Below are 25,171 nucleotides of genomic sequence, written 5' to 3' on the forward strand. Positions count from 1 at the left end.
AACCAGCCAGAACACACGAGAGAGGTCTAGGCTGGGGGTCCGCCCTCCCCCCTGGCTCTGCTTCTAGAAACTTGGGAGAAGGACTGAATTGGTGTGGCTCTGCCTGGCCTTTCTTCCTGGAGGAAAGTAGCGCTCAGGCTTGGACTCTCCTCCTGTGGAGCTGTGGGGGTGGAGGTAGGGAGCTGTGGGGGAGGGGGGAGGGAGGGGTTTGGGTAGCCCTGGTTAGGCTGTTGAGTCCTAGGGTCCAATTTTTACCTCCTTACTTCTAAGACTTGAGGCTATTTCTTCACCTGGTCTCTATGAGAATATAGGGGACTACTTGCCCTCCAGTTCTCTCTCTCACTCGCTTCAGGTCTTAATCTGTGAAGAGCCTGGCCTGAGCAATGGGGGGGACAGGTGGGCAGGCTCAAAGACAAAGAAATCACCAAAACAATGGAAGACATTTAGACATTTAGGAAGACATTGAAGGGTTGGAAGAGACCTCAGAAATCTGACCTACTTAACCTTCAAAAAGCCCAGAGAAGAATTCTAACCTGTCTAAAGTTCAAGGTAAGATTCCCTAGTTCCCCCTCAGTATGGCCACCGCCAGGTGGAGGCCACTGAGCATCCCAATAACGATGATTTTAAAGAAACAAAAGACAAACAAAAATCCCCAAATTCCAGTCTCTCTGTCTGTCTTTGTCTCTGTCTCTGTCTCTCCCCCTCCCACAAAGGTCAGTTATTAGGCAGATCAAGTGATATCCTAAATCAACTGATTCCCTAAAATGAAGGGCATTTGCCTTTGGGCCTTAATCACAGAAAAATCATCTAGCCCTCAGGACCAAGAGATAGGGCTGTCTTCATAGTGAGGAACGGTCTGGCCTAGCCTCTCTACAGTAAGGTTAGAGCGCCCTCTGTGGCAGCCCTGGGGTAGAGTCACAGACTGGGGCCAGCAGCCCATTCCAGCTCTTTCCATCTTAGTGTTGCAGGACAGAGATCCTGGTCAACCTGTAGCCCCAGCTCTGCTGGGTCACAATCTTCATTTGGAAGAAGTTAAAAAAACTATTCAATGTTAAGAGTAAGTATTGAAATAACTTGGGTGGCTTTTTTTTTTTTTTTTTTTTTTTACCATTCATCCTACATTTACATTCAGCTTATAAAAACAGAAGAACTGGCTCTAAACAGAAACCAACCAGCCACACACACACACACACACACACACACACACACACACCCTTGTACACATGCATTTAGTAGAGGTAGACTTGCCCCAAAGAGCCAAACAGTAATCAGGTCTTTGTGCCTTTCCATGCTGAAGGAAAAGCCAGTTCCTGAGGTCAACCTGGGAACACTGCTGGACTGGGTGGGTGCCTCATTGGGAAATGGGGGGGAGGGGCACAGAGGTAAGTGCAGGGGATGGTGTGACATACATCCTCTGAGAATGAGAAATCACCAAGTGTTCAAACTGCCTAATACCTGCTCTGGACCCTAAAACCTCACCTGTCTGCTTCCCGGAACATGTCCCTCTCCCTCTGGGAATGGATGTCCTGGATGATGGCAGCCACAGTTTTCCCAGGTTTCTAGGCAAAGTCAGAGAGATCACCATCAGATCGAAGACAGCCTTGCAAACACCAGCTGCCACTTGGGTTCCCCACTGCCCCATCCACCAAGGAGGGAAAAGTGCCTTTTGCAGGGAGGGGGAAAAAAGTCTAATTCAAAGGATGAGAATTGTGGGCATAATGTGGGATAATGGAGGCCTGAGGGTCCAGAGAGAGGCACGCAGAGAGCTGGGTAAAAGCAGCAGCCTGGGCTCACCATGTGCTGAGGGTGAAGAGGGAGTTAGTCCCTCCCAACTTAAAAATAAATAGATAAAACATGTAAACCATGAAAAGAAGACAGGGAAGGAGGAAACGCAACAGACTTGGAAGGAGACTTGAAGGGCACTGAATTTGGTGTCCACCTTCCACAAGTGTATAAACAGACTCAGGGAGGCTGAGGCAGAGCTTCTGCCCTGTGTAACTCCAGCCATACTATGTTCCTACAGATGGAGACCTCTGAAGTTGTGCTGGATCCAAAGCCATAGGAATAGTGAAAGAGTGAGTACTGGAAGCCGTGGGTGGTAGTGTATGCTTACAATCCCAGCAGAAGACAAGAAGATGGGGGGTTTGAGAACAACGCTGGTAAAGTTAACAAGAGCCTAGCTCAAAAATATAACAAGCTGGGCACTAGTAGCTCATGCCTATAATCCTGTCTACTTAGGAGGCTGAGATCTGAAGATCACGGATGGAAGAAAGCTGGGGCAGGAAAGTCTGTGAGACTCTTATCTCCAATTAACCACCAGAAAACCAGAAGTGGAGCTGTGGCTCAAAGTGGTAGAGTGCTAGCCTTGAGCGAAAGAGCTCAGGAACAGTGCCCAGGCCCAGAGTTCAAGCCCCATGACCAACAAAAAAAAAAAAAGTTTTATGAACTCTGGAAAATAGAAACATGTTGCTGGAGGTATCATTTGTTTTTGCTTTTGTTGGTTTTTATGGGGGGAGGAAGTTGGTTATTGTTGCTGCTTTGAGTTAATCCCCAGCCCCCGGGTTGTTTTTTTTAATATTCTGAAAGCTTGTGCACATTGAACCTAGGATCAAGGTATGTTCTTCAGTCTTTGTTGTCCTAGCTAGTCTACCTGTTGCCACAGGTAGTGTGAGCCACAGCTAGCTATAGCTATGGGGCTCTGAGCTGGTCTCCTGAGTGATGTAAATCTCATCAAATGGACCTGATTCTTGATGGCTCCTGCTCAAAGAACTCACTGAATCCTAGTCGCTGCTATCGTATGACTCTGCAGATGGGGTCCGTGATGATGCCTAGCCATTGAATGACTCCTACGGTGTGAGGTTAATTTGTAAACTAAGTGGAAAAAAGCAAGGATAAAAAAGTGAAGAAATTTCTTTTTTTTTTGCGTCCAGTCGTGGGGCCTGAACTCTGGGCCTGGGCGCTGTCCCTCAGCTCTTCAGCTCAAGGCTAGCGCTCTACCACTTGAGCCATAGTGCCACATCCGGCTTTTTTCTTTTTGCTTATGTGGTGCTGGGGAATCGAACCCAGGGACTCAGGCATGCAAGGCAAGCGCTCTACCACTGAGCCACCTTCCCAGTCCCTGATTAAATTTCTTTTGCCTGCCTGCCTCTCTCCTTCCCTCCTGCCCTCCCTTCCCCTTTCTATCCCTTCATCTCTTTCCTTTGCTTACCCCTCTCTTCTCTGTCTCCATCTCCATCTCCATCTCCATCTCCGTCTCCGTCTCTGTCTCTGTCTCCATCTCCGTCTCCGTCTCCGTCTCCGTCTCCCTCTCCCCTTCTCCCCCTCGCCCCTCCCCTCTGGCTTGGAAAAAAAAAATCCCTGGGCTGAGAATGTGGCTTAATGGTAGAGTGCTTGCCTAGCATGCATGAAGCCCTGGGTTTGATTCCTCAGTACCACATAAACATAGAAAGCTGGAAATGGTGCTGTGGCTCAAGTGGTAGAGTGTTAGCCTTGAGCAGAAAAAAGCTCAAGGACAGTGCCCCGGCCCTGAGTTCAAGCCCCAGGACTGGCAAAAGGATTCCTTGATGTCTAGGTTCTGTCCTTCTAGAAAACTCTTATCCTCCTGATTGTTTCTTCTAGACCACACCCAGGAAAATCTGGGGTAAAAGGAAGAAGGTGACTTTCAGGGCCAAATGGAACAGATAACATTTTGCAGATCACCCAGCAAAGCCAATGTCAGGGCCAAAGGCATCCAAGAACACTTGGTCCTTTCTATACCTGTCATCACAGACACCTCCTCCAGGCCCACCCCTTTTGGGGTGCCCAGGAGTGGGGTAGAGCAGGCTCTCACCAGCCACCATAGATGAAAACATCCTCTAGTGACCTGCAAAAATTACAGCAATGCATTTAGAGGACTTTGGGGCCAGAAGAGACACTGCTTGGCTTAAACATCCCCCATTCCTTATTTCTTCAACACACAGCCTTCTCCTGGGGCCACTTCTAACCCAGTGCCATGTGAAGTTACTACTCTTCAGATCCAGGTGCCCATAGAGGTAGCCCTGGCACACTAATCTTCACACAGCCAGCACCCACACAGAGCCTTGCATAGAATGATACCTGTTCCAAGATGAATGGTGGTGAAATGGAGAGAGAACATTAACCTGCCGACAATCTGCAAGTATGACCTGCTACGGCTGGCGGGCTCAGACAGTGTCCCCTTCTCTAGATCACAGGGTCAATCTTCTCATTTCAGTGATGGTTGCAAATTATGTGGCACTCTATGGACCAAACACCCTGCTAGTTGTCATCTAAGGACAGGGTCAAAAGTGGCCAAAGATTTTTCAAAGTCCTAAGGAAAAAAAAATCCTATAATGTTAATGTTTATGATTCATGCTAATCCTGTAATATTAATGACAATGTTTCTGTCAGGCTAGCCTCTGCATCCTTCTGTTCATCTGTGTTGTTACGCAGATGTAAACCGAGTAGTGTGATGCTGACATTAGCTCAAAACCTAGGCTGGTGGCTGGGAAGGTGGCTCAGTGGTAAAGTGTTTGCCTTGCATACATGAGGCCCTGGGTTCGATTCCTCAGCACCACATAAGCAGAAAAAGCCAGAAGTGGCGCTGTGGCTCAAGTGGTAGAGTGCTAGCCTTGAGCTGAAGAGCTGAGGGACAGTGCCCAGGCCCAGAGCTCAGGCCCCATGACTGGCAAAAAAAAAAAAAAAAAAAAACCTAGGCTGGGTCTAGGATAAAATTTTGGGTGCCTTTAGTCACACAAAAGTGGAGCAAATGGTATACTCAACTCCATGAATGAATCCTTCAACAATTCTGCCCTGGCTTCTTGTATCTGCACCTCTACCTTCTTCCCCCACCCGCAAGACTATTTTGAGGCGAATCCCAGAGGCCATATCTTTTCACCCATTCTATGATGACATCGATGCTGCTCAACAACCACACAGGACCAGCCCAGCGCTCACTGCCAACACCTCCTGCTGCTTCTAAGACAGGGTGTGACTCGAAGCATCAAGGTGTCCTCAGAGAGGGAGGTACCAGGAGCTGAAATCTCAGCCCAGAAAGAGCAGCTCCACAACTGGCAGGGCCATCCAGGGTCAAGGCCTGTTGCCCGTGGGAGACTCACTTTCTCCACTTAAAGGTGGGATAATGATGCCCATCTGGCATGCCAGGGGACACGGCAGACTACGTAGCCGAAAAAGGAGCTGCTGAGGAATTTCATAGCCCATGACAGCTCTGCAGCTGCTGTGCATACCTCTAGAGTCTTAGAAAGATGCTACCTCTAGAGTCCTGGAGAGAAACTTTCCAGATGAGCCCAGAACTCAGAGCCAGGTGCTATCAAGGCATGCCCAATTGCTTCTGCCATTACCGAGGCTCCCAGCCTCTACATCTCCTCTCATCTGACTGCTTCCTGAAAACACCTTCTCTGTGATGCTATTTCTCCCTACCCCCCCAAAGCCCTGCTCAGAAATTCTCTGCCCTTACACTCCTGAGTCACATTCTTTTGCCACTGAACTTCTAGTAGCTCCCTTACTTAGGATATCATGTTTATATCTTCTAGGATTTTGCACAAAAGTAGCTTGTTTTTCAGTTGGATAGAGAACTCTCCTCAGAGGAGGGCCATGCATCGTATTCATCACAGCACTGATACCATGAGGTACACAATAGAAGACCCTCAACCATCCAATTTGCTGACTTAATCTTCCCAACTGAGAGCATCCCAGGACCAGAACAACCCTCTGCAGCTCGGAGGCTGGCCAGTCCAGTGGCCCAGAAACCAGGCCCTGTTCCTCGATCTTCATGTGAAGCTCTGAGCAGAAGAACCAGGAACATACCCCTAACAATTCCCTGGAGCAGTGGCTTAAATGTTAAAGACGTTACAGTGCTGTATGTATTGGAGAAGTCTCTATAAAACCACCCAGCAAATAGTCCAATCTTCTTGTCCAGTTTTGCAGGAAGGAAAACAATTATTTTTATTGCTCCCTCAGAGTTCTCTTCCTCATTCATTCTGCATGTTTACTGCACACCTATGATGTGAAAGGCTCTTCTCCAAGTGCTCTGAGGAACAGAATCCCGGACACAAAGACTAATGAGAGATATGCTATGGTCACAAGAATGGCAATCAAAAGGATGAAAAATGACATTAAAATCTACCCTCAGTCTGAACTTTGCCTGGTAAGGTTAGGGGAGAGAGGTGGTCAAACTTCTGCTCACCTCTGCCTATTCTACTCAGACAAGATGTGGTAGCCATTTGGTCCAGGTACACATATGAAGACAGTTTTTTGCCCTTCGCCTTTTCAGTAGCCATTTTTCTCTCTCCAGTAGCCATTCTCTCTCCTTCTAGTAGCAGCAGCTTCTCTCTCATCTTACTCAGCCACACCTTTGGCTGATTCTCCACCTCTAGCTCTGAGAATGGAGCAGGTGACACACGCTTAGCCAATCACAATGCAGCTTTCTCCTGGCTACTAAGATTGGCTCAGGGATGGGCACCTGTGTTAAGTTAGTCCAATCAGAATGATCTCTCAGAGATTCTATGAGAGCTACCAGGAAAAATCCTGGCTCTCTCTCATTGAAGGAGATGGAGACATGAGATTCCAGAACAACTGAAGAAACTGAAGATACCATGTCATCTAGAGAAGAGAACCTGGGGCTACTAAGGGCCATCCCAGGATCCCGCCCCCCCCCCCCAATAGCCAAGAGAGAAACCAAGTCTTAATGATCACTTTGTGTCCTGAATCCAGCCGTACCTGTAGCCAGAACGACTCCAGATTCCTCATTTATAATTGCCAATATTTTTTTTTTTTGCCTAAATCATTCGGCTTGAGATAAAATTCTATTACTTGGAGAATCAGGGATTATAAAGGATACATGTCTATGTAATTGATATATGCTGAAGGTCACAACTACACTGAGAGACAGTTTGAGAGCTTGGAGTGCAGAAAATTCCATAGCTACTAAAAATCAGAAAACAATGTGCTCTAAACCCTTGCTACTCAAAGTGTGCTTTAAGAACCAGAAGCACCAGCATTTCCTGGGAGCTTGTTAGAAATGCAGAATCACAGTCCTGCTCCAGACCTGCTGAATCAGAAAATAGGTTTTGACAAGAGCCTGGGGTGATGTACATGCACATTGAAGTTTGAGAAGCTCAGTTAGAATAGCATCTCTGCAGCTTCCTGCCTGGACCCAAGCAAATTACTTCATTTCTCTGCCCAATCCTTCCCTCCCCCACCTTTTTTTTTTCATGTGGTCAAAAAGATTCTAACAATGCAGTATAATGAAGGAGATGTAGTGCAAAAACCAACATAGTCACAGATTTTAATCTAGGCTCTTCTGGTAACCAGGACCTTGGGCAAGTTACTGAACTTCTATTAACTTCCATATCCTCATCTGTGAAACAGATAATAATACCTGTCAGACAGGACTGACGTCAAGATTAAAGTAGATAATGTATGTAAAGTGCTTGGGACATTACTTGTTCCAGAGTACCGGGACTCAATTAAAGGTACCAATTATTCCTGTACTCTCATAATTACTGTCATTATCACCCTACACACCTTTTGAGACCTAAAAGATATAGTATGAAAAAAATTGCTTAAATTGCTAAAGAACTGGAGCGATAGTGCTTAACTGATTGGTATGCTGAAGTTCACAGAGGTTAAGCAATGAAGCTCTCCCACAGAAAGGGGAGGGGATTGGGCTGCCACCACCAACCTTCCAATCTGGCACAAGTCACCTGGTTGTTGACAGTTCTTTGTTTACATGTCTCCTCTCGCCAGACGGTGCTTCTCACATGCTAGCTTTTTCTTTGTCTGTGAAACCCAGTCCACGGCCCACCTGCAGTGGCCAGGCACTCAGTGAACGTCTGTCTGCTGAATGCAAGCCTTGACCATTTGACCTCTTTAACCCATAGTTTTGCACCATCCCCGACTATCTCCATCGTAAGTAAGGCATTACCGTATCTTGGTGCTTTAAGAAACTGATTACTGCTGTTAATCCTAATTAGGATCTTAAAACAACATCCCATTTGAGAGACCAAAGCTCCACTGGGAACTCAGTGAAGAAATGCAATCCCAGCCCCAGGGGAGAATCCAGGAGAACAGGAATTGGCTGGGTATAGAATAGGGTGGGATCATCATTGGGAGGGGGAAAAAATGTCAGGGATCATTATCTTGCCCATGTAATTGTAACCCCTCTGTACAGTATTTTCACAATTAAAAAAAAGCAAAAAAAAGTCAGAGATTTTGAGGAAGAAGGAAAGAAAGAAAGAAAAAAAGAGAGAGGGGGGAGGGAAAGAAAGAAGGAAGGAAGGGAGTGAGGAAGGAAGGAAGGAAGGAAAGAGAGAAAGGAAGGAAAGGGAGGAGGAAAGAAAGAAAGAAAGAAAGAAAGAAAGAAAGAAAGAAAGAAAGAAAGAGGGAGGGAGGGAGGGAGGGAAGGAGGGAAGGAAGGAAGGAAGGAAGGAAGGAAGGAAGGAAGGAAGGAAGGAAGGAAGGCAGGCAGGCAGCCAGGCAGGCAGGCAGGCAGGCAGACTGGGAAGGTGGCTCAGTGATAGAGTGCTTATCTTGCATGCATGAGTCCCTGGGTTCGATTCCTCAGCACCACATAAAGGGAAAAAGCAGGAAGTGGCTCAAGTGGTAGAGTGCTAGCCTTGAGCTGAAGAGCTGAGGGACAGTGCCCAGGCCCAGAGTTCAAGCCCCATGACCGGGGAAGGAAGGAAGGAAGGAAGGAAGGAAGGAAGGAAGGAAAACTATGGTCCATATCTTTCTTCATCTGTGCCCTCCCTTCCTCCCTCAACAGCATGGATGAGCAATAGCAACTGAATGAGACAATAGCTAAATGAATGCTGAAAGTATTATTTCATCCTGTAAAGCTCAAAACCAGGCAAATCCCATTGTTTAGGGAGGTCTGAGTGAGAGGTGGAACCAGAGGAAAAGCATGGAAAGGGTTATCCTCAAATTCAGGAGAGTAAAGAGGAAAGGGTGGGGCATGAGGAGAGACTTTCAGAAGCTTCTGGATAATGGACATAGTTTATTTCTTTAGTGGTGGTTTTACAGGATGTGTGAGATCTCCCTCAATGTTACTTTTAAAGTTGTATAACTATTAACTAGTGTTCCAACTATTCTTTCTTTATAAAACAGAAAGAGAGAGAGGAGAGAGGGAGGGAGGAAAGGAAGGAAGGAAAGAAGGAAGGGAGGGAAAGATGGAGGGAGTAAGGAAAGGAGGGAAGGAGGGAGGGAGGGAGGAAGGAAAGAAGGGAGGAAGGAAAGAAGGGAGGAAGGAAAGAAGGGAGGAAGGAAAGAAGGGAGGAAGGAAGGAAGGGAGGAAGGAAGGAAGGAAGGAAGGAAGGAAGGAAGGAAGGCAGGCAGGCAGGCAGGCAAAAACAAAGTCCTGTTTTAATTATCTGAATTCATCTCTGAGTTCTAAGAGTGGTGAAGTCTGTTAAATGCTCCTTAGAAAGACTTGTATGTGGCTGAAGAGATAAATTGGAGGCGGGAGGAGTGAACAGGAGATCACAAGGGAAGGGAATGGAAGAAGAAAACATTATTGAAGGCCTGCATGGGTAGAAAAATTTTATGCTTAGAACTCTTCTCACGAGAAAGCAGCCACCTTTCTCTTTTTAATTCCTCCTTCAAAACTTCCCCTGTGAAATCCTCTCCTGTAAAAACCTTCCTGAGCAGCTCTTTGCATTTTTCATTCATTCAAACGAGGTATTTTCTTGTCATGTTGTAATAATTTGCCTTTCTAAGGGATAGACTCAAAGGCAGTAATTTTTTAAAATCGTTTTCTTTCCCCTTCCCCCCAAAGCAGTGATTTCTTAAAACTTTTCTTTTCCTCTTCCCAACAGTACTTAGGTCAGTGGCTGGCAAGTACAAGAACTCAGTGGAGGCCTTTTAAATGGCTGTTGAGTGAAGGAACACTTGCTTTACCTTCAGCTGCAATTCCTTGTATCTCTTGGACATCCTAATGAGCAGTTTCTCACCATTGATCACAGCAGATTTTTCTTGATAATACTGGACCATGGCCTGGGCAGCTTCTGTATAAGCCATCTCTAAAAAGGCCTAGGAAAGACAGGAAGAACATACATTAGACATGACATTAATGGTCGTTAACAAAATTCAGTACAAGTCATAATTCCATGTGGATGGAATCTCAAAGTTCAAGAGTAGGCAACACTAACTGATGGTGGCAGAAGTCGAGCTACCTTCAGGGGCTGGGGTGGGAAGCGGCATAAGGAAATCTGCTGCTGTTAAGGAAATGTCCTATATCATGACCTGGCTTTTAATTATATGGGTATATATTTGTAAAAAAAAATAATGGAGTTGTATCCCCAAGACTAGTGTACTTTATGCACTTGAGAGTATCTGGTTTATAACTCCATAAAAAGAAAAAAAAATCAGTACAAGGAAGAGCTCTCTTTGATCTCATCTGTTCAAAGAGACCTTTTTATTAACTTTGCCAAAAGAGCTCATTATAGGATGGCCCCTCTCTGGTCTCCATGGTTACCAAACATTATTCTTAATTATATATGTCCATCCTGGACTACATCATGCTATGCAAACTCCTCTGGGATGGGAGGATCCATTAACTCACAATTCCCAGGGTTGGGGGTAGGGGTGGGGACTCTTGCACTGTGGCCTTGGGCTGCTATTTGGTAGTGGTGACAGCAGGAGACACAGGCATATACCATAGTTATTTGAGCTCTCATCTGTCTTATAAAGAAAGAAATATATCAAAATTCTCAGGGACTCAAAAGCCATTAGGTTTGGAGGATGCCAGACTAAGAACTAGAGAAAGGAAACCCCTACTATATTTCCACAGCATTTGTCCTCCTTTTTTTAAATGTTCTGGCAAAACCCTTACATCATATATTGGATTTTCTGCTCTGTATGTCTAAAGAAGTTTCTTGGGTTTTTTTGTTGGTATTGTTTGTTTTTTTTGTTGTCGTGGGGCTTGAACTCTGGGCCTGGGCACTGTCCCTGTGCTCTTCAGCTCAAGGCGAGTGCTCTACTGCTTGAGCCACAGCACCACTTCTGATTTTCTAGTGGTTTATTGGAGAGAAGAGTCTCACGGACTTTCCTGCCCAGGCTGGCTTTGAACCACAATCCTCAGATCTCAGCCTCCTGAGTAGCTAGGATTACAGGCGTGAGCCACCGGCGCCCGGCTTTAAAGAAGTTTCTAAATAGACCGTTTTCGTCAGTTTCCCCAGTAGTTGTAGTGCTCAAGCCTTGGCAGTTCTTATGTCTTTGATTTGTCTGGCTTGCACTATACTGATGTGAACTGCTACTGGCCCTTCTGTGTTGAGAGGGAAAGTGACCTGGGACAGAGCAGCTCCCAGTGTGAGCCCTTCATTCTCCTTTTTCTTGAATGGAATGGACAAAGCTCACTATCCCTTCTCTCCTCCCATCTATTGGTTAATTTCATCTGCATGGTTTGTTTCCATATGGTCACAGTCATGTGACATGTGTTTAACTAAGAAGTCAATATTCTTTAGAATGGGGATTACCCAAGAGGCTGAAATCTGAGGGTTGAGAACCCAAGCAAAGCCAGGCAGGAAAGTCTGTGAGACTCTTATCTCCAATAACCACCAAAAAACTAGAAATGGAGCTGGCTCAAGTGGTGGAGCACTAGTCTTGGACCAAAAAAGCTCAAGGACAGTGCCTAGACCCTGAGTTCAAGCCCCAGATCTGAGTTCAAGCCCCAGTACCATCACCACCACCACCACAGTTCCCAGTTAGTTCTTGGCTAGCTCCAACCCAAAGCCATCAGGTGTGATAAATGAAGAAGAGAGACTACAGCAAGTTCAGGAGACCCTAATCCGTCGGGTTCTATTTTGGGGGTTAATTTCCTTCTCTATATTAATGAATACCTCATACCAAAGCGGCCCCCTCGCCTCAAGCAACTCACTCGACCTGTGCCCCGCTTACAAAGGGTAGAATGAAATGGGAGAAAACAAAAAACCGTTTGCCATGCCAACAAAAGCTATCTGTAGGTGATTGGACCTCTACCCCCTAGCTAAAAGATCCTAGACCTACCTGATTAGTTGACTTCATGAGGATGTAATTCGTGACCTTTCCAAAGGGCAGCCCCAGGTTAATGACGTCATTCTCTGTGCAGCTCCCTTCAGGGAGGTTGCAGATGTGTACCACGCGCCCGGCACCTTTCCGCTGTGCAAACTGATGGGACAGGGAACAGTGTCTGGTCAATAATGAGCGGAAAATCACCATACACAATATTGATGCAGGAAAGGATCCACTTTCAGATACCACAAAGTATCCATTTCATGCCATCTTTTTTTTTTTTGGTCAGTTGTGGGGCTTGAACTCTGGGCTTGGGTGTTGTCTCTCAGCTCTTCAGCTCAAGGCGAGTGCTCTACCACTTCAGCCACAGCGCCACTTCCAGTTTTCAAGTGGTTTATTGGAGATAAGAGTCTCACGGACTTTCCTGCCCAGGCTGGCTTAGAACCGCGGTCCTTAGATCTCAGCCTCCTGAGTAGCTAGGATTACAGGCGTGAGCCACCGGTGCCCGGCTCATGCCATCTTTTATGAAAAGAATTCACATTTCTAATGAGCAATGACATCCAGGGATGGAGAAGATGCAATGAATACGGCCTGTTTCTAAGCTGCTATGAAGAGTTCTGCTTTCTCAATATTAAATAAAGCTTAAAATACGCACAACCCATGGACCCGCCATTACACTTTTGGAAATCTACCTTACAGAACTAACATAACACCAATACATAAAGACTTGTATATAAAGACAATTATTGTATTACTTCATGGGATTCTAGAGACAGCCTATATTTCTAACAATAATGAAGCACTTGAGTAAACAATGGCTCAAGCGTACAATGGAAATCTTCATTAAAAGAAGCATTAAAGCCAGGTACCTCCATGGCTCTTGCCTGAAATGCTAGCTACTCAGGAGACTGAGATCTGAAGATTGAGGTTCAAAGCTAGTCTGGATAGGAAAGTCTGTGAGACTCCCATCTTCACTGAAAAAAAAAAACAGAAGTAGTGGTGTGGTTCAAGTGGTAGAACTCTAGCATTGAGCAAATCCAGCACTGAACAAAATATTCTAAAGGACACTGCCCACGCCCTGAGTTCAAGCCCTATTACCAAACAAACAAAAAACATTAAAAGAAGGAAACAAATATGCTTGTGCTGATTGGGGAGAATATTTAAGACAGACTAGTAAGTAAAAATCATGTTGCCAAGTCATTTTGAAACTATAAAATCTATGAGAAAGAGATAAACCAAGCATTATAAAAATTTTGACCTTAATGGAGGTAGGTGGCAGGTACCTTAGAGTTATATTAGCCTCTATAGTTTTGTGTGTTTCAATGTTTTGCTTTAGTAATGAAACATTTTAAAGGCTATGGGCACAGAGGAAAAAAGATGTGGACTATAGTTCTTTTCCTTCCTTCCTTCCTTCCTTCCTTCCTTCTTTTTCTTTCTTTCTTTCCTTCTTTCTTTCTTTCTTTCTTTCATTTCGTTGGTCATGGGGCTTGAACTCAGGGTCTGGGTGCTGTCCCTGAGCTCTTTTACTCAAGACTCGCACTCTATCACTTTGAGCCCCAGCTCCACTTCTAGTTTTTGAGTGGTTAATTGGAGATAAGAGTCTCATGGACTTTCCTACCCAGGCTGGCTTTGAACTGTGGTCCTCAGATCTCAGCCCCCTGAGTAAGTATGATTACAGGCATGATCCAGTGGTGCCCAGTAATTATAGTTCTTATCGGTCAGGGATAACTATTTTCACAGTACACAATAGAAAGGGAGCAAAAGGAGACACATTAAATCCATTTTGTATATATGTCATATAGTTTGGCTTATTTTTTTTTTTGGGGGGGGGGGGGATCCGGTTGTGGGGCCTGAACTCTAGGCCTGGGCGCTGTCCCTCAGCTCTTCAGCTCAATGCTAGCGCTTTATCGCTTGAGCCACAGCGCCACTTCTGGCTTTTTTCTTTTTGCTTATGTGGTGCTGAGGAATCAAACGCAGGGCCTCATGCATGCAAGGCAAGCGCTCTACCACTGAGCCACCTTCCCACCCCTGGCTTATTATTTTTTAAAATTCCAATAAACAAAAAAAGAGCATGGACATGTTTGTGGAAACCTAATACATATGCATAGATATTCATACCAAAGACCTATAGTTTAGAGATATAGGTTTGCCATTTTCTTAGTCTTGGAGCCCTGTTTTCCAAATCCAGCATGTTCAACAAATAAAAAAGAAGTTGTTCTGATCAAACTTTGGGGCCTGACGCGTGCTGCCATCCCCACAGGACAGTCTTGAAGAGATTTCTAAAGAACACAATTTGGAAGCCCAGACCAGGACCTAATCCTGGTCCTGGAGGAAGAAAGTATGGCCACTAGGTCTGGCCAAATGGTCATGGAATCTCCAGTCAGTTCAAGGATTAGTAACCAACTCAATGTGGGAAAGAAAGATGCAATTTTCTGAACCTGAAACTGATTCTAATAACATCATTCTAATAACATAGCCTACTTTTGCATAGTCACCATTTTCTACCCAAAATGACCTATACCATGTAATTATGGTTGATGTGGGTCTCATTCTGCTAAGGCCAAGAAGGGGCTGCCTGAGGTCTCCTCTCTAACAAGGGCTAGCATGTGGGCAACTCTACCACGAAAAGCCCTCATTTGTCTCCTCTGACTGAGAACAACGAGAGTCAAGAAGAATTTGTTTCCATGACTCAGCTCTGAATTGGAGAAATCCTGGGGCCTTTTTCAGGGGTCAAGTACTTTCTGGAAGGTGAATGTAGACCCAGTGTGGCTCGAGCAGAGCCTGCAACTGGAACCTCCACAGGCTGAGAGACTTGAGAGTCTGAGTCTCTGTAGGGAAGATGGAGCGGGGATGGAAGAGGTTCAAAGCCGGGCACTGGTGGCTCACACCTGTAATCCTATCCTAGGCTATTCAGGAGGCTGAGATCTGAGGATCACAGTTCAAAGCCAGCCCGGGCAGGAAAGTCTGTGAGACTCCAATTCACCAACAGAAAACCAGAAGTAGTGCTGTGGCTCAAAGTGGTAGAGCACTAGCCTTGAGCTGAAAAGCTCAGGGACAGAGCCCAGGCCCAGAGTTCAAGCCCCATGATCAGCCAAAAAAAAAAAAAAAAAAAAAGAGGCAGGATTTCTATCTCCCATGAGGGTGAGCTGTGCACATAAAAACACACAGCTGAGCTGTCAAACGCAGGGCAAAGCAGCTGGCTCTCTGCGTTGACTGCCCAGGCGGGCTGAGACTGGGCAATCTGCCTAGTCTCCTCTTAGTGTGACACGTTTCTATCCCATGTGACTTTGCTTGGTTGGTCTGGGTAACATGTGCTTGGACAACAGGGCAGACGCACAGGGCAGTTCTGAGCTGACCCCTCTCCTGGCCTGTCCAGTTACCCAGCTGCCAGGCACAAGGGCCCACACTTCTCTCATTGTCACCTCTAGCCTAAAAAGATGTCTCGGGGCCTTTATCTGAGCACAGCACAATAAACACAGCTGCCGAGTCACCAAAGAAGGAAATTATTCACACAGCAGACTTTGGTACCAGAGGTACTTCAAACTAATAGGTCCAAATCAAGGTTTCCACTCAAAATTTGGAGATATATTCCCAGAGCATCTTCCTTCCCCAGATTCTAGTCAGAAATAGAAGCTGACTTTTCTTTTCTTTCTTTCTTTCTTTTTTTGGGTCAGTCATGGGGCTAGAACTCTAGGTGTGGGCATTGTCCCTGAGCTTCTTCGGCTCAAGGTGAGTGCTCTACCACTTGAGCTACAGTGCCATTTCCAGTTTTTTGGTGGTTAACTGTAGATAAGTATCTAATGGACTTTCCCATTTGGGCTGTCTTTGAACCATGATCCCTCAGATCTCAGCCTCCTAAGTAGCTAGGATTACAGGTGTGAGTCACTGGTACCTGGCAGAAGCTGATTTTTATTGATTCCCTTGTCACCATTTATGAAGGTAACTGAGAATTTTAGTATTGTTCCACTTTGTTATCTTAATTTGGAGCTTACCAACTGGTGAACTGCAATTGGATTTTAGGTGTACCAAGATACAGATTCCTTGAGACTGGGGGCCAAGTACCTCCAGGCCCACAAGGGGCTTCTCCAGGGGCTCATTTTCTAAGTTAGTCATGCAATAAAAATCTTGGGGCTCACACATCATAAGAATCACTTGATTTGGGTTGGACCTGGCTTTAGGATATGTGGCAAATCCTACATCGTTTGAAAGAGAAGTGTTTTTTTAATGTGTTCAGTTCTTTTGCCAATATTTTTATTTGGGGAAGTTCAATCTAAATTCTTCCATCATTGCTCTGAAAATAGCCTTTTGTTGGGCTGGGAATGTGGCTTAGTGGTAGAGTGCTTGCCTAGCATGCATGAAGCCCTTGGTTCGATTCCTCAGTATCACATAAGCAGAAAAAGCTGGAAGAGTGTTGTGGCTTAAGTGGCAGAGTGCTAGCTTTGAGCAAAAGAAGCTAGCGGACAGTGCCCAGGCCCTGAGTTTAAGCCCCAGGACTGGCAAGAAAAAAAAAAACCAGACACACAAAAAGGAAATAGCCTTTTGTTGTTGAAGTCAATCAATACTCAAAACCATGTTTGAATCATAAAAGATGCAAAGTAATAGGTATTATCACTCTATTCTAGAAACAGCTTCCCTTATGTTCTTTGCCTATGTCTGTGCCTATTACCCTATGAGTACTGAATGAGGGAAAAGTTCTCTCCTTCCTCATTCAGGAGGGCAAGGAAGAGGGGAGGAGGGCACGGAGGAGGGGAGGGCATGGAGGAGGGGAGGAGGGCACGGAGGAGAGTGGAGGTTCGTGATGGAATATCTAAAGTTTGTTCCCAAGGCCCTGACAACACCTGAGTGCTTTTGAGAAATCAGTATGATGAGGACAAGACTACAGGGGTGTATAGCAGTGCCCAGCCTGAGGGCTGGCGGGGGAGGGGGGTGGGGGAGGGTAAGAGGAGTTACTCAAGTGACAGAGCATCAGCCTGGCATGTGCCTGGATTCTCTAACAAACCCAAAAGGTCTTTGAAGTTAATAATAAAGTGAGTCCCTTCTATGTGTAAGGAATATGTTCCAAGCCCCCAGTGAATGCCTGAAACCTCAAGGAGTTTCAAACCCTATCTATGCTATGCTTTTTTCTATGCATACCTACCTATGATAAAGTTCCATTTATGAATCAGGGACAATAAGAGATTAACAATAACTAGTCATAAGATAGAATAATTACAACACTAAATTGCTATAAACATTCTTTAGAGCATATCAAGCATTAGTTTCTGAAATTTTCCCTGTTAAAATGTTCAGACCTAAGTTGATCTGAAACTGCACAAGGCTATAAATTAGAGAGGAGATTGCTATATTGAAGTGGGCAGCCTGAACAATATTTTGGACATTCAAAAAGTTGAATGATATTATACTTCACTCCACTGATACGGTGTCAAATTACACCAAACATGGCCTAATGATGCTTCCATAATTTGAGTTCTTACAATTTAGTATGTACACAAATGGAAAGGCTAACTTAGGAGTATACTTTCGTAACAAATAGCTGACTCTTAGCCCATCATAGCAGGTGATTTTCAGTTCATCATAGGTAGCCAACTGATCAGACCCTTTGGAGCAGGGCAAACCTAAACCAATCCAACTATCCCTGCACCCCACTTCCTTGCCCAGTTCATAAATGCTACCTGGCCACATGGTGAACCATGGTTGGCTGTGTTCTGAAGGATGCCCAACGTATGAATCGTTCTTTTCTCAATTAAATTTAAGTCCTCTAAAGTTTTGCTTTGAATGTTGCTTAGCTCTCTTTGGTTGACCAGATGATCTGATGGAGGTGTCTGTGTCTTTGGCTAGTTAAAAATGGGTAGCTCATTAACTAGTCATTGATATAAATACTTTGGCAGATAACATCTTTCCAAACATTAAATGCTGGACAGTGGGTTCTTAAGGTAGGAGAAAATAATAGAGGAGAATTTGGACTATAAAAGCTTATAGCTTCCTGATGTAGTGGGAAGAACCTGAGCCAGTAAGTCAGAGGACCTGAGTTCAAATCCCAACCCAGCCACTGATTAGGTGCATACATAGTTTCTCTTTCTGGCTGTAGTTTTCCAATAGCTGGAATGAAGGAGGTAGCTGATGTGGCAAAAAGCTTTTATAGATAATAGAGTATTTGTCCTTATGTGGCATTAAGCTTTAAAATTCTACTCTTCCCAGAGGCCTTACCAAGCTAAACCCTAAGACATAGGAACAGCCATCATTGTCTCCAACTGTGCTCAGCTCACTAGGCATAAACAGGAAGCCTATGTCTTCCTACCCTTGACCCAGTGAGTTCTGTTTGCCCTTCCTCTCCATGATCTTCTGCTATACCCTCTACCTCCACAAGAACATTCACTTTTCAGAGTTTGGGTGGGATCTTATCTTTATAATGCCACAGGTAAACGCCAGAGTAAGCACTATGTTTATGAGCCACACTGCTCTCTGAGTGACCCTGCTGCCAGAAGAAGTTGAGATGGCAGATACATTGACGTGAACTGATGACACACAGGTCTGGAGACCTCTTGGAGGACAGACTCACATCCAAACCACAGGGACCAGAGCTATGGCAGAACTCAAACAGACTCAGCTCTATGCCCCTCCTCCCCAGTAGCTGGGTGTCCAATGCTCAGTTTCTCCAAGTCTGAGTTTGCTTGTCAGTAAGACCAGAAGAACAAAATCTGAGAAGATGCAATGGCACGTTGCAAGGTCAGCACTCTGGTACCATGTCTGGCATCCGGCAGTTTCCTATAAATAACTGCTCATCTCTTTCTTTCCAGAACAATTAAAGGACATGCTGTGGGGACCCTGGACTAGGAAAAACATTGGCAAGATTATGTAAGAGAAAGTCCATCTTAGGAACTTCTTGTTGAAATAGAGGTTAAAAACACAATGTCTTCAACCTATTCTAAAATAATGATTCAGGAACAGAATGACTAGATAGACAGATGGATATGGATAGATAGATGGACAAACAGGAGACACTGTGAAAGAATGATGAAATAAATAGAAAAGAATAGGTAATTCCCATATAGGAGTTTCTTATTCCTTTTTTGAGGTTTTGTTTTTTGTTTTGGCAACTTTTTCTACAGGTATGGGTGAATTATGTTAAAAGACATCAAAACTAAACTTTAAAAGATGTCCTCAGGGATGGAAAAGCAGTTGGATTTAAGCAGCATGGTAAGATCTCACCAACCTGAATTCTGACATGAGGCACTGATTGATGAGGTCAGCTCACACCTACCTGCCTGTCCTCCGGGGCTCTTGGCTTGGCCAGCAGAGCTCCCAGGAGTCACAACTGTGACAAGTGCACTTGAGACTTTCCAGCCCAAGGTCAGATCACTAAAAGAGCTAAGGTGTCAGGGTTGTAACCAAAGTCCTAATTACCAACCCAAAAGGAACTTTCTTTTCCTAGCTGGGGGGGGGGGGGGGGGGGGGGCGTACAGTCTCCCTGCAGGCCAGAACTAACCTCGAATGCCCCCTCGTGGGAGATCAGAGGCAGGGGATGCTCACTTAAAAACAGATGCTGCTTCTAATGGTTCATACGGTTGGGTCCCAGACCTCTCAACTCACCCACAAGTCTTTTATAGCTGGGTGGAAATATGAAAGGAGCAAACAGACTTGTCTATGAAGGTTTTCAGACCTTCCAGTGCCCTTTGGTGCTGGCTTTGTATATAACTTCAAAGAAGAGGCTGAGGTCAATAACGCAAGAGTTCTAGTAAGGATGTGGCTTAGGGCAACAGGCCTGCGGGTAAATGAGGTCTCAGCTACAGAGGGGAGACTTGATGGTCAGTAGACGATTTCTGTGCTCCAGCCTGACCTCTTTGGGTGACCTAATTTCACCTGGAAGAGCCTGTGAGCCTCTGCTGGCTGTAAGCTAGACACATCTAAGGACAGACATACGGCAAAGGTCTACTTCTGACAACGCTGATTCCAATCAATATGTAGATAGCAGATGCATGCAGATTCTAAAGCTAAGGATCTTGGATTGACTTGGAGAGCAGTCACAAAGATCCTTGTTGATGTTCTCAAATATTTGATAGAGCATATTAGTTTGACTTAAAAGTCAAGTAGCCACGCTCTTGTGGCTCACACCTGTAATCCTAGCTACTCAGGAGGCTGAGATTTGAAGGTCGTAGTTCAAAGCAAGCCTGGGCAGGAAAGTCCTTGAGATTCTTATCTCCAATAAACCACCAGAAAACAGGAAGTGGTGCTGTGGATCAAGTGGAAGAGTGCTTGGCTTGAGCTGAAGAGCTCAAGACAGTGCCCAGGCCCAGAGTTCAAGCCCTACGACTGACAAAAAAAAAAAAAAAAGTCAAGTATGACCTATGTCAAACTTGTGTGCAGATGGAGCTTTGGTGGCTCAATGCTGAGCAATTTTATCTCTGTAAACCTTATCCCTCGTGGAATGCTAAAACAGGAGCTCACAGGTATACATTCATCACTATAGATTATCTAAAGACACAGAAGTCCAGGAGGAAGACCATTGGTGGTTAATTAAGTTGTGGTCAATTTATGATTAAAAATCTGGTCTCACTGAAACAAATCTATTACAAACTTGATGGGTTGAGGTAAACACATATATGTTACAAAAATGAGACAGAGCTTTATGTTCTGATGTAGGAAGGTATCTAAAAGTCCATAAAAATATAAACAGAGAAAGCTAGCCATGTTTTCTACACTTGTTAATTCTAGCACTCAGGAGGCTGAGGCAAAAGGATCACAAGTTCTAGGCTCTTCTGAGCTCCCTAGAAAGACCTTGACTCAAAAAATAAAAGTCTGTATTGAGTGACCTTGTGTTAAGTGAAAACACTAAATTCCACAACAGATTAAGTGGCATTATCTTATTTTTACAAGTCATACATACATATATGTATACATGTATATATATGTAAGTCTTGTAAATACATTCAGTTTTCTCTACAAGGCAGAAATTTCCTACTTTTTATATCTGTTACTGTTAGAATAGTTTATACTGTGTGTGCATTACTTTTACAACAAGGAAGAAAATAATAAACAGTTGTAAAAAGAAAAAAATAAACCTCAAAAAATAAAATCCTTCCAGATGTTCTGTCTCTCCCTCTTTGAAACTTCAAAAGGCAGCTTCTTCTTAGGGCCAGCAGCAGTGAAAGAGGTAGAACCGTGCTGAGGAGAGGGAATAGACAACATCCAGCACATCAAAGACATCGGGAGACCAGAATGAATCCTCTGAGCCACGGACTCTAAAGGCCGGGTCAGACAGACAGATGTTCTAGAAACAGCTAGCTACTTATAACTTCGAACTCTGGCTCCCATAAGCATTGCTGTTACCCTGAGTCTCTGTTTCCTTATTGATACAAGTCCCTAAAGGTCCAGGGGAGTGCTGGGGAGAAAGAAACCACAAATACAATGAATAAACCTGGCACTTAGTGGCTTATACCTGCAAATCTGACCTACTCAGAAGGCTGAAATCTGAGGATCGTGGCTCAAAGCCTGCTTGGGCAGGAAAATTCATGAGATTCATTTCTCCAACTAACCACCAAAAGCCAGAGGTAGAGCTCTGGCTCAAGGGATACGGCACCAGCCTTGATCTTATAAGCTAAGTAGTGCCCAGTCCCTGCATTCGAGCCTCAGGGCTGCCCTCCCCCCACAAAAAAATAAACCACCACAAATGATGTGTATATCAGGCCAAACAGGCCCGATCTGTGGCATTGGAACTAAATAAACTCCTCAAAGGCTGTGAAAACAGCAAGGCGGTTTTTAGAGGGACAGTCACAGGCAAAGTGCACCTTAGGCAGGCACAAGGAAACTATTTACAGCCTGAGAAGGTCCCTAGGGGCCCTTCTAGAAACCTGACCACTCTGTTTATGACAAACCAGGCAGCCAAGGAGAAGCTGTCTGGACTCTGGCTAGTGACAGCAGCTTAAGTGAAAGGGAACACCCATCCCTGGGGACCCTGGGTGGGTTAGGTAGAAGGGTCTGGGGACACACGCAATTCATATACCGCTAGCAAACCTAGCACACAACTGTCGCTCCACCATGCCATCTCTGTTGGGAGAGGAAAGGCTCAGACTCCAGCAAAGACGAGGCAAGTTTAAATTTGACGCAGCTGTGGCCAGAAGGGGCTGATGGGGGTGACAGATGGCTTTTGTAGTCATTCCGGGGATGGTGGTCATTTGGGGTGTTGTTCTGCAGGCTCAGTTTCTGTGCCCTGAGGGGCTTGGTTCTCTGGCTTCAAAATAGGGTGCTTTTAACAGCAGTCAGGCTCCACAGACACCAGTGAGTGATCTCATGATGGTCCAGTCCTGACTGTGTCTGGTTTTCCTCCACAGAAATGTGCTGCTGAAGAGATGTTCATAAACGGGATCAGCCGGGAAAGGCCCTGGCAGGAGGCCAGAGCACGCTGGTGGAGGACTCACAGCAAAGCCCTCCATGGCGGGGAGATGCATTCTCCTCCTTTCGGATCTCTTTTCTGATTGAATTTTCACAAGTGCATGGTTTGTAAGCAGTCAAATGTATGCTACATCAACAAAGGGCATCGGAGCACACATCCACACATCGGCACCTGGCTACTCTCCTTTGGTAAGTAGCCAGCCCTTGGTGGATAGGACTGCACCTTGTAAGTCTGTATTTGTCCAGGGGATGGGGGGGGGGGGTGCATCAAAAAATGTCTCTGTGAGCTGGGCACTGGTGGCTCACACCTGTAATCCTAGCTACTCAGAAGGCTGAGATCTGAGGATCACAGTTCAAAGCCAGTCCAGCAGGAAAGTCCATGAGACTCTTATCTCCAATAAACCACTAGAAAACCAAAAGTGGCACTTGTGGCTCAAGTGGTAGAGTGCTTGCCTTGAGCTGAAGAGCTGAGGAACAGCAGAGTTCAGGCCCAGAGTTCAAGCCTCACAGCCGACAAAAAAAAAATGTTTCTGCAGGCCTCTCCCGCTGCTGATAGGGGCTTGTTAATAAGTTCTTCATTTCTCTGTCTCGAAGGACTTCAAATGGTTGCCAGGCATGAGTGGCTCACACCTGTAATCCTAGCAACTGAGGAGACTGAGATCTGAGGATTGAGGTTCAAAACCAGCCCAGGCAGAAAAATCTGTGAGACTCTTTATCTCCAATTAACTCCTAAAAGCTGGAAATGGAGCTGGGGGCTCAAGTGGTAGAGTTCCAGCCTTGAGCAAAATAAAGAGCAAAGACCAGGCTGAGTTCAAACTCCAGTACTGGAACCAAAACCAGACTTTGCGTGTCAATACTTTTGCATTTCAGGTTTTCCAAAGGAGAGATGTGCCTGCCTTCAACTCTATTTGTTAGAAATGGTGAACAGGACACCGAAACCTGAGAGGGAGAAGTGAATGAACAGGAAGCTGGGAACGGGTAAGGTAGGAGTTAGCAACAATGATCTCATGGTAGAAGAGTCAAGGCTTTGTCCTTAACCCCCAGATGCTCTGGGGCAGGTAGGTTCATGTGAGAAGAAAGACTTGACAAAACTTGTAATGATCAGCCCAGTCAAATGATCCATTTCCTATTCCACAGAATCTGGAGGAAATGCCCTCTAAGGGCTGAATTCATTTTGAAAGAGGCTATCCTGGTACAGAAGAAGGCCCATACCTGTGTGACTGGCCTTGTCCACTTGCTGTATGGTTGGAAAAGGTGAGGGAAGTCCCTGATGTTCTCAAGGAAGGCTCAGACCCTCCTCCTGGTGAGGGAGAAGGGACTAGAACTTGCTAAGGAGAAGCAGCCTATCAAGGAAGAGATCCCAGAAGTCTTCAAGGTGGGGTGACATGGCTCAATGTGGAGCCTGGCTGCCTGGGTTCAGATCTCCTCCATTCACCAGCTTTGTGACCTTAGGAATAGATTAAATCTCCCTAGCCCTCCCAATGGTATCCTGAGAATATTATCCACCTGATGGGGTTGATTCAATGAGCTAATAGGATACAAACATGCTAAGAACATAGTAAATATGGTAGACTTCCTAGCTATTATTATCATCCTATGATGCCTGCTAGCTCCCTGTGTACAGAGCTGAAGGTTTTTAACAATGTCTTCCAAAAATCCGCCCCTTCTGGCCATTTGGAGGAAGTAATGCTCAGAGCTTTTGGGTATTATTATGAATTGTCCCAGATGATCAATAACTTGCATCATCAAACGGCTAGTGCTTGTCTGGAACATACAAAGTTTGAAGTGCTTTCACAGGACTCTGATACAACTACAGAGACTAATAGATTCATGCACAAGTGCAACACTGACCCTGAGGCTCAGGCCCACGGTTAGCAGAAGAATCCAGCTTGGGCTGGAATGGATTTCCCCAGAACTCGCTGCAGCTAAAATGTCTAAAAGGCTCCATAACTCAGTAACAACCCCTGTAACTTCTATGGATGGAGACTGCTTACAAATCATTGTCCTTCACGTTGTCCATGTGATGCACAGAGGGGCAGGGCCACTCTGTGGTCCATCCTGAGCCTCACTCTCAGCCTCTGGTACTGGCCATTGAATCAGAAGACTGCCAGAAGACCACACAGATGCTCCGGAACTTTAAAACGTAATCAAAAAGGTAAGTGACGCATACCGGGTAAAGACCCAGTCATTTATCTTCCCAAAGTCCATTTTTCAGGAGTTATTCTCCCTGTGAAGTGAATGACCTGCCTGAGGCCACTCAGCATCCAGGCTCGAGAACTAGGACTTGAAGTTATGTGTCGTGACTCCAAGTCCAAGCACAGGGCCTCTGACTTGATGGTCAGCGCTGCAGGGAAGGGATGAGGTCTGGGATGGATTCCAGAGCTGTCCACCCCCTCCTCACCTGCCCCATCCAGTTCCTTGGTGCCAACGGTCATGTGCTGAGACCCCGGGAGCGAGTCTGTCCAAGCTCTGGCTGGGGCCATGCATCACGTGACGCTCAGGAGTCAAGCCTCCCTTATTTTAGTCATTGTCCCCTCCCCCTTACTGCTTAAAGGGTCCTTCCTCCTCCCCTCAAGATAGGGAACAAAAGCGCTCCAGGGTCCAAAGGGCCTGGAGACAGTGGGGAAGGGCTTGTGCCAGGAGATGAAAGGCAAGACATGAGGTCATGTCACTAGGGGCTCTGACCTTAAAAACAAAGGTCAGCCATTGTGCTCTCTTGGAATGGACCCAGGAACTGTTGTGGCCCTGGGCACAGCAGAGGGGGAACTCTTTCACCAAC

General features: G+C 45.5%; 1 protein-coding gene across 1 annotated transcript in view; it reads right to left on the minus strand.

Moving 5' to 3' along the window:
- The window catches only part of Rbm20 (RNA binding motif protein 20), a 170,032-nt gene that overhangs the window by 21,827 nt on the left and 123,034 nt on the right, over positions 1 to 25,171 (minus strand). The window contains exons 6-8 of the mRNA XM_042689441.1: positions 12,019 to 12,159; positions 9,913 to 10,044; positions 1,480 to 1,559 (exon numbers count right to left, since the gene is read on the minus strand). Coding sequence (XP_042545375.1) covers positions 1,480 to 1,559; positions 9,913 to 10,044; positions 12,019 to 12,159 — 353 coding nt within the window. The remainder of the gene's footprint in view (positions 1 to 1,479; positions 1,560 to 9,912; positions 10,045 to 12,018; positions 12,160 to 25,171) is intronic.

Source organism: Dipodomys spectabilis, unplaced genomic scaffold, assembly GCF_019054845.1.
Source record: "Dipodomys spectabilis isolate Male_0828 unplaced genomic scaffold, ASM1905484v1 ptg000125l, whole genome shotgun sequence".
Lineage (NCBI taxonomy): Eukaryota > Metazoa > Chordata > Mammalia > Rodentia > Heteromyidae > Dipodomys > Dipodomys spectabilis.